This window comes from Sturnus vulgaris, chromosome 10 (genome assembly GCF_052056855.1).
Source record: "Sturnus vulgaris isolate bStuVul1 chromosome 10, bStuVul1.hap1, whole genome shotgun sequence".
Taxonomy (NCBI): Eukaryota; Metazoa; Chordata; class Aves; order Passeriformes; family Sturnidae; genus Sturnus; species Sturnus vulgaris.
In genome coordinates, this window is record NC_142252.1 from 4,517,829 (window position 1) to 4,526,990 (window position 9,162).

General features: G+C 55.6%; 1 protein-coding gene across 1 annotated transcript; it reads right to left on the bottom strand.

The window, feature by feature from the left end:
• Nucleotides 1–323: 323 nt before the first annotated feature.
• Nucleotides 324–8,380, bottom strand: LOC106849617 (galactose-3-O-sulfotransferase 2-like). Its single transcript, XM_014870328.2, has 4 exons — nt 8,352–8,380; nt 4,239–4,349; nt 2,703–3,603; nt 324–1,133 (listed from the first exon to the last, which is right to left on the bottom strand). The coding sequence occupies exons 1-4, from the start codon at nt 8,378–8,380 to the stop codon at nt 324–326; spliced, it is 1,851 nt and encodes a 616-aa protein (XP_014725814.2).
• Nucleotides 8,381–9,162: the final 782 nt, after the last annotated feature.

Here is a 9,162-nt window from a genome sequence, read left to right on the forward strand (position 1 = left end):
GACTCGTTCCCAAGCTGTAAATCAAACTCCAAACTGACTTACAGCTTGGCCCTGCTCTGTTGCAGTCTCTGAGGATTTGGGCTGCACCCCTGGATGTTGGAGCCGCTGCCGCCTGGAGGGATTTCCCTCTGGAAAAGTCCCGTGGAGTCCCCTGGCACCCCGGCTGCCGCCCGGAGCTTGTGCCCAGCGGGGCGGGGACCGAGGAGAGCGGGGCCGGCCGGGCAGCATCCCCATCCCGCGGCGCCCCGGGCAGGAGCATCCCCGGCCGGGAGGGCTGAGCCTCGCTGTCCCCAGCAAGGGCGGATGGAGAAGGATGCACTGGCTCAGTTTGGGTGCCGGGGGGTGTCGGGGTGAGCAGGAGGGAACTGCTTCTTGTAGAGCAAGCTGCTGTACTGCAGCTCCGGCGTCACCAGCCGCCGGCACGTCCGCTCCAGCTCCTGCTCCAAGCCCTGCTTGAGGTTGTAGCCCAGGATCCTGGCCCCGCCGTGCTGCAGCGGCCGCAGGGAGGAGTCCTTGATGTCCTTGGGGCCCACGCTGCCCGTGCCCTGCAGGCAGGTCCGAGCCAGCTCCGCCCGCCGCTCCCGCAGCGCCCGCAGCTCTCGCCGCAGCCGCGCCCCGCCGATGTCCCGCTCGATCCGCGCCCAAAAAGTCCTGTTAAAATGGCTGTAGATCTCCCAGTCCAGCCTGTTCCAGGCCTTCAGCTTCTCCACGGCCGACTCCGGCAGGGAGGATTTGGTGCTGCTGTCCCTGGAGTTGAGCGGGAAGGAGACGACGCTGTCCAGGTCCCAGCACAGCATCTCCTTCAGCAGCACCATGGACTCGTCGAAGTACTCGGAGATGAGCAGAAAGTCGAAGGACGCCTCGATGGCTCTTAGCATGAGCTGCACCCGCTCAGGGGACACATCTCCGTCGGGGTTGAAGCCGAAATCGAAGGTCATGAGGTTCCTGGCGTAGTGGCGGTCGCCGCGGGTGGGGTCGTAGTAGCGGTGGGGCTGGCGCAGGAACTCCTCCAGGCTGCGCACACGCGAGAAGGCTGATGCTCCCTTGTAGTACACGAAGGAGGACTCCATCAGCTGCACAGGGTTCCTCAGGATGGAGAAGTACACGGCAGAGCTGGGCACCACTTTCTGCACCTGCGGAGGAGAAAAAGGAGAGTTTGAAGGTGGGGTAGGAAGAAGGGACCCACTCGTCCATAATGCTGGTGAGCAGAGGCACCTGCTGGGGTTAGAGGTGAGAGGTGCTGGGGAGGATTTCCGTAGCAATTATGTCGAGACAGACTGGACTGGCATCATCACCAGCGTTTTATTAAAAACGTTTTGTGCCTTCATTCAGTGAACTTCTCTCAGGTAACTCTGACTCCTCATAGGCAGCTCCACACAGTCACTGACTCCTTCTCTCCTCTCTGCAAGTTTCCTTCTTCCTTCTGCATGACTGGCTAACCCAAACCTGTCCCTTACCCGGCTGCCTGACCCTGTCTGTCCCTTACACAACCACATGTCCCTTCCTCAGCCAGCAGACTCCATCCCAAACTCCAGCAGACTCTGGATCTCCAACTACATCTACAATTTACTAGCTAGCCCACTCTTTTATAACCCCCATCCTCAATGGGCAGGCAAGGCTGTCTCCACTCCTCGGTAATCAGTAGAGCCATAATTCACTGGGAAATTTGCCTTCTGCACTATTCTTACAAACTATTCTCCTATACTTACAAATTATTTCACTACAGATTTCAGGGTGCAGTTCATGAAAGGAGCTGTGGGGAGCTCCAGAAGAGTCACACAGGGAGAGCAGTGAGCAAAGCTCCCCACAATGGGCTACCACAGCTGCATGGCCAGGCTGGGATGGGGATACTGCCCATCCCCTTTCCTTTCCCCATGTCCATCTGTCCTCAGGTGACATCCAGAGGGGTGGATGCTGGGCTCTGCTGCCCCGAGCTGATGCACTTTGGATGTTCTCCTCTTGCAGCTGGTCCCCTCTGGGCCTGTCCAAGGAGCAGGACATGTCCCAGGGCCCACCAGACAAGAAAGAGATGGGAGCTGCTGAATGCTACAGATGCCATCTCCCACTTTGCCATGGCTCACAGCACAGGGCTTCATCAAACCTGCTCACAGAAGCTCTCAGGAGATGCCAACAACATGCCAGGTACCCGTGGGCAATCCTGGCTCTCTTTAGATCATCCCTGCAGAGTTTATGTGCTCAGGTGTGAGAAGATAAATTGAAAGGATAGTATAGAAGATAATCTCTCCTGATAAATTACAGCTGTACTGGTTAGGAGTGGAAACAATCTTGTGTGCCCAATGAGGAGGGGTATTATAAAAGAGTGGGTGAGCTAGCTGAGAGTGAGTGGTGGTTGGAATCTGGGATTCAGAGTGTGCTGTAGTTTGGGATGGAGTGTGCTGGTTGAGGAAGGGATATGCAGTTGTGCAAGGGACAGACAAGGTAAGAAGATGCTGTGTGAGGGACAGGTTGGGGTTAGCGAGTCATGCAGAAGGAAGAAGGAAACTTGCAGAGAGGAGAGAAGGAATCAGTGACTGTGTGGAGCTGCCTGTAAGAAAAGGAGTCAGAGTTACCTGAGAGAAGGCATGAGAAGTTTTCTAATAAAGGACGGGTGATGATGCCAGTCCAGTCAGTCCCAACATAATTCCAACAGACCGGCGCCCTCCTTGTGCCCCTGCTGCCCTCTCCCCCCTGCCCGCCCGTACCTCCGGCTGCAGGAACCGCATGTGGTGGCAGAGGATGTTGAAGCGGCGGGGGCTGTGTGGGGAGAAGCCCTGCACAAACCTGGCCAGGAAATGGTATGGGTAATAGAGCTGGAAGCCCCCGCCCCGGGGGAAGGCAAAGGTGAGGTTGTGAGTCTCCCCAAAGCGGAACAGGATGTTCATGACAGTGCTGCTGGCACTCTTGTGGACTTTGAGGAAAACAATGTCAGTCTTGGGCTTGCACGTCTTCCCTTGAGAGGTGACCCCTCTGGCCTGCTGACCTTCTCCAGCTGTTACCTCCTTGACCTTAAAGGCTTCTGTCCAGCTCGGGAAAAATCCTGTCTCCAGGTGTGCTTTGTAAGAATCCTCTGCCGGCAGAGGTTGAGCTGAGTTTGGGATGGGCTGTATAAATGAGGAGCCCCACCCAGGGTGGGGAGAACTCACAGCCAGAGGTTGAGTCTGGCTCTGTCCCTCCACCTGCACCATTCCAGCTGGGGACATTCCCCTCTGCTCCTCCGTGCTCAGCCTGTTTGCAAAGATGAACTTGCTGCTGACGGCTTCTGCCAAAACTGCAGCGACCCTCCTGGGACGGCTTGGAGAAGGACTTTCCGTGGCTGCTTTTCCCAGGCCAGGAAGCTGGGATTTCAGCTCTGGGGGTGACAGATGGCCTTCCACTTTCTCCCTGCTGTCCTCAGGCCGCTGCACCCAGCGCTCCTCTCGGCCCCTTTCCAGAGGGCTCTCCTGGCTGAAGTACAGATGCATCCTGAAAACATCCTCAGGTGAAGCAGGGGCTGGCTCAGCTTCCCTCTGTCCCTGAGGGGAGTCCTGCTCCCACAGCAGGGCAGGGCTGAGCCCGTGGCCCATGGTCTGCTGCAGGTCACGCTCCAGCTCACACCGGCAGCTCCTGTGACAGAGGGGACACAATGCTCAGCTGTGGGGGGGACAGTGCAGAGGTAGCTCCAGTGAACCCCCCCAAAGTCACCCTAAAACACGTTTCCCTCCTTTCTTGGGGTGGGTGGCATTGCTAATGGGTGTAGGGGCTTCACTGCTGCCCTGAGGGGCGAGGGTGGGTGCGAGAACTTGGGCTTGATGCTCTTGTAAAGGATCACCTTTAGAGCCTCAGTGGTTCTGTGGACAAGGACAGGTCAGCAGTGATGTGACAGTGTCTCTGTCTTGCTGGAGCATGACAGGATGGTGGGAGGGGCAGAGCAAGAGGAGGCAAGGAGAGAGAAGAGCTGGTGGTCTGGAGAAGCTGCAGGAATGATTGCAGATAACCCCAGACTGGGCTCAAGGGCTGTAGGGTTTTGTGGGGGGTCAGGACAGAGCCCAAAGCAGCCTCATCTGACCCTGGGCTGGGCTCAGCTCTGGCCAGGGCATAGGGGTGAGTGTGGGACCCCCAGAGGGTTCCCTCACCTGGATTTTCCTGACTAAGGAAAACTCTGCTGGGTGGTTTTCAGGAGGGCAGTTCTGAGCCCACCTCAGTGGCCAGCAAAAGGCTGGAGAACCAGGTGCAGGTTTATAATTCTGCTCAGGACCTACCCAGGAGGCTGCAGCTTCTCCACAACCTGAAGTGTGACCAGGAGGAGGACGAGGAGGCTGAAGGAGATCCAGAGCCGACCTGGCTGGCACCTGTAGATTGCACTCAGCTTCCTGCAAGGAAACAGAAATTTGTCACCGTTCATGGGGAGAAAAAGCCAAGCCCGGTGATGAGTGTGAGGCAGGTGGGAAAGGCACCCTTTTATTTTTTATCTTTATTTAAGGTAAGGTCACGTTTTCAGGGGCGGAAATGATGCAGAGGCAGCGATAACCAAGGAACCTCCAAGGCTGTGCCCCAGCAGTGCAGCCTCATGGAAATTTCCAGATGGGCCACGGATACTGTGCTGAAAAGCAAACAGTGATAACCACAGAGTCCCTTGGCTGCTCAGGGAGCAGCCTGAGCTCCCCCCAGGCAGCAGGAACAGGGCACTGCCTGCCCAAGAAGCATCAGGATCCTGCCTTTAGCAACATGGACAATAAAACTCTTTATAAAATTTTTTTTTTTTTTTTGTTCCCTGCCCTCCCACTCTGTGCTGTTGGACTGCCATCTGTACAGGCTCCAGCTGTGCTTGCAGATGTGATACCACTATGGGGGCTCCAGCAGTGCCTGGATTTTAGCTATGCCTACAACAGCAGCGTGATTTCTGCAGGCCATCAGAACTGTGCTGTCAGGATTTGGGTTGTGCATGGTGATGTTAAGGCCATGGAAATGCTGCCACAGGGATCCTTCTGTTTGTAGGGCTTGCTGCAAACCCTGGTGGAGCTTGGTTGTAGCTCTAATCTTCAGAAGAATGGTGGAAGGGGCTGAATTTCCTGGAAATAAGGATTTGCTTGTATTTTATTTTTTCACAAAAGGTTGTCCAGTCCCAGCAGATGTGACACTTGGAGTCATTAGTGGTGGCCTTGGCAGTGTTGGGGGAAAGATTGCCCTCAATGATCTTGGAGGGCTTTTGAAACCTGAATGATTCCATTATTCTGCTGGTTTTTCCCCATTTTTGCACAACAGGAGATGATTGTACTGAGGATCTGGTTAAACCCTCCAGGACTGGGCTCTGCTGTGGGTGGCTGCTCTCCCCTCTCAGGGAGGGAGGGCCACAGGCAGCAAGGATCTAAATGGGAGGAATTAATGAAAGCAGAAATTTGGGCAGAGCCTGCTTGGAAGCTGCATTCCAACAGCCAACCTGGGTTCATTGACATTCCTGGCTTCCTGTAGTGTCAGCTGTGGACCAAGACAGTGGGACTGGGACTCACAGACCTGCTTGTCCCAGAGCTTCTTCATCTCCATGGATCTTTATCTCCTGCTCTGGGCAGTCCTGTGACACTTGGGAGCAGAACTGGTGAGGCAGCAATGACACAAACGTGGGCTGTCCAAAGGGGTCGTGTGCATCCCACTGGCACGGGCCAGGGATTCAGGTTTGCTGTTGAGAAACTGGGTTTGTTCAAGGAAAATCATCATCTGTCATGATTAAGTAAGAGTTTGATAATGACAGCACAGCTTGCTGTCACTCCTGGACACAGATTCTGCCCAGCAATGTCCCTTCACTGAGCTGAGACTCTCAGCAGGACTCCCAGGAGGGGAATTTAAATCCTGGGAGAATTTTAGTGTCTGAAGTACTCAGGACTGGAAAGGCTGAGAGGTCTTAGGCTGTGGCAGTGCTCCTGAGGATTCAGAAGGTGTTATTACTGCCCGAAATGACTGCCCACCAGCCTCACAGCACCCCCAGTCCCAATGGAGGAATCCACACTCTGCCACTTGAGGAGCAAACTGCCAAGCTGGGATGAGACAGGAGGTGGCAAATGCACCTGTGAGTCACAGCCTGGCTGTGCCAGTAGCACAGGGGGACCCTGGTGAGGTCAGAGATAAACAGATGTGACAAATAACAGAGCAGAAAATGCCAAGAGGTGCTAAAGAGGGAGGGCTGAAGCAGAGACCAGAGGCTGCCCCAGAGCTGGTGTGAGGAAAGGTTTGTTGAAATAACTCCATGTGGAAGATCAGAGACACCACAGAGGGAGAAGGGAGCGAGGGAGGAGCTGCTCCAGAATGAAGCGATTCCTCTGGATCTGCTTGGAGACTCCATCCAGCTCTCCCATCCCTCCAGGCAAGGCTGGTCATCCTTTTGTCTGGCTGACCATGGTGAGACAGGCAGCAGGAATGGAATGAAGAGCTGCACCACTGTGCTGTTCAGTCATACACACAAACTTTGGGGGATCTGCAGGAGCACACGGCAATGAAGGAGAATGATGGAACACTTCTCCCCAGGCAGAGATGGGGGCAGCACCCTCTGCCACCCCATATCTGTATTTGGTGCAGGTATAATTCTGGGTTTGCTTCCACAGAGAAGTAAACTTTCAGCCTGTGAGAATCTGTGAAAGATCCAGGTCCTTTGGCTCTTTTGAGGTGGCTGTTGTGTTGGTGGAACACCCAGCTGAGGACACACAACCCGTGTGGTGCTGGCCAGGCTGGCACAAAGCCAGAGCCTTTCCTTCCCTCCTCCAGGCTGGCTCTCATGGGAGACGTGAACATCAAGGACCGTGTGCTGAGAAAGTGGCAGCACCCAAATTTGCACTGAAGATGCCAAGAAGTTGCATTGAAGGCAGCAAACCATCCATTAAATGGCACGTGGTGCATGAGCAGCCCTTGCCTTGGAGGCTGGAGCAGGTTGGCAAAACGTAACTGCACAAAAAAAGCTTGGAAAGGTTCGGGTGCCTCCGTGGGTAACCCCTGCACAGCCTCCTCTCCATTTACACACTGGGATGGGATCAGGGATGGGTGTCTGGGGGCAGAGTTCAACACCTGAGACCCCAGCACCAGGAAGGTGTCCAGACTGCACTTGGAGCCCTGCAGGGCGGATTGGGCTGCAAGAGCCCAACTCCTGCAGAGTCTTTGGAGTTGCCTCCATCTGCAGGCAGGCTACAGCTGAAGAGACCCCTCGGACCAGAGCCTGGGTGCTGTCACCTCCAGGAGTGACAAACAGGGTGCAGAGCTGGATGCAGCACCCCAAAGATGCCAAGGGCTCAGTGGAAGAGCCAGAGCAGCTGGATCCCCCTGTGCTGGCTCAAGGAATTTAATCCAGGCCTGAACTGATGGTCAAATCTTTGCAAGGGATGGTGCTCCAGCTGTCTCAGTGCCAGCCCCAGCAGGAGAGAGGATGCCACTTGTTCTCAGCAGGACTGCAGATTTCCCCTCTGTTATTCCCCCCTGCTCCAAGCAGAGCTTCCCTCTGACCCGTGCCCCTTCCCTGTCCAACACAGGAACAAAATTCCCAGCCAGGACGGGTCTGTGGCTGGAAGTTTCAGGCTCCCAGCAGCTGTGGGTGCTGTGAAATGTGCAAAGACTGAGCAGGTGAGTGGCAGAAAAAGATTTTACTGTTTGGTTGTGCCCAGGTATTCTCTAGGCAGTGAGTGAAGTTGCCCAAGGAATTAATGTACACAATACACCAGCCACAGACTGCTCCCCCTGCCCAGTCACTGGAGCCTTTTTTGTGGCAGTAAATGAGAAATCGGGCAAAATGGTCAGCAGGATGCTTGGGTAGCACAGCAAGGGCACAGTGGCACTGCCTGTGTTGGTGCCCACCCTACACTTGAAGGCTGGGTTGGGAATAACCCTGAGCCCTCTCACCCTGCAGCTCTCCCCAGCCAAAGGACTCTGCTGCAGCCAAGCCTTGCCCTTCCCTCATTCCTCCTGTCCAAACAGAGGCTGTGGAAGAGGACACCTCACCCTCGGGGTTGCCATGTGAAAAACCTGCACGGAGACATTTCTGCTCCACATCTGGTGATCCTCACCTGGGATGCTGCAGGAGGGACGAGCATCCCATTGTCCTGCCAAGGTCTGTGCCGTTCTCCTTCCCTTGTGGCAGCAGCCTCACAAAAGGTGCTGTTTTCCAGCTGTCCTTGGAGTGTCACCAGAAGGGAAAATCTCCATCACCCCAGACTGCCCTGCACTGATGTGGAGCAAAAACATCTGCCCTGCCCTTTCCCATCACCACTTCAGCTATTTCCCAACACAGAGGGATCAGCAAGGACATCAGGACATCACCTCTGGGTAGGATGGAAAGACAACTTAACTTAAGGAAATAGTATTTTACTTAAATAAATAGGTAAAAACATTCCACTTACGTGATCAAATACCTTCTGAATTTCAGCATGGTGAGCTGGAGCCTTGGCTGGTGGTTATCATCCACCCGGGAGACTGCAGAGCAAACACCTGGAGCCTGGAGTGTGTGCTATGGCCAGAGGCCCCTCCCCGGGGGGGCCAGAGGGACAGAAATCCTTCAGACCTTCCCACCGGAGCCCTGTGCCTGCCCCAGGGAGTGCCCTGAGAGGGCGAGTGGCACCGTCACCCCTGCCACGTCACACGGAGCGTTGGGCAGGCTGTCCACCCGTGCCAGTGTCCCTGCCTCACTCCTTGGTTTCACCCATGGCTGCTGGTGTTCCACTTGGAGCCTTTCTTTCCCTTCCTCACGTCCTGGTTTTGCCTCTTGACAAAGCTGAGGGCAGAGATGGATGTGACTGCTGAGCTCTTGGTGATGCCCACGTCTCCCCCTGCATGGCAGGGACCTTGTCCCCTCCAGCACACCATGGCTCCATCCGTGCTGGGCTGGGGGTGGCAGTGCCCACTCCCTCCTCTGCTGGCTTGGGGGGCCAGTCTGAGCACGGCATTGATGTGATGAGTGGTGAATGTGACGAGGGGAAGCCAAGTCCTCAACCCCCCGTGCTGGGACCGTGCTGTGCCAGGATGGCCAGCAGCAGGACAGGCCAGCCAGGAAGGCAGCTGGCTTCCAGGACCAAGGGGAAACTGGTCACTGGGTCTGCTTCTTGCTGCCTGCTGGGCAATGTAAGCCAGCTCAAAGGAGGACAGGGAGGCCGCCCTCCACAACGTGTCCTGTGGCCACATCCTTCCCCTTCCAGGCTCATCCCAGCATCCTGC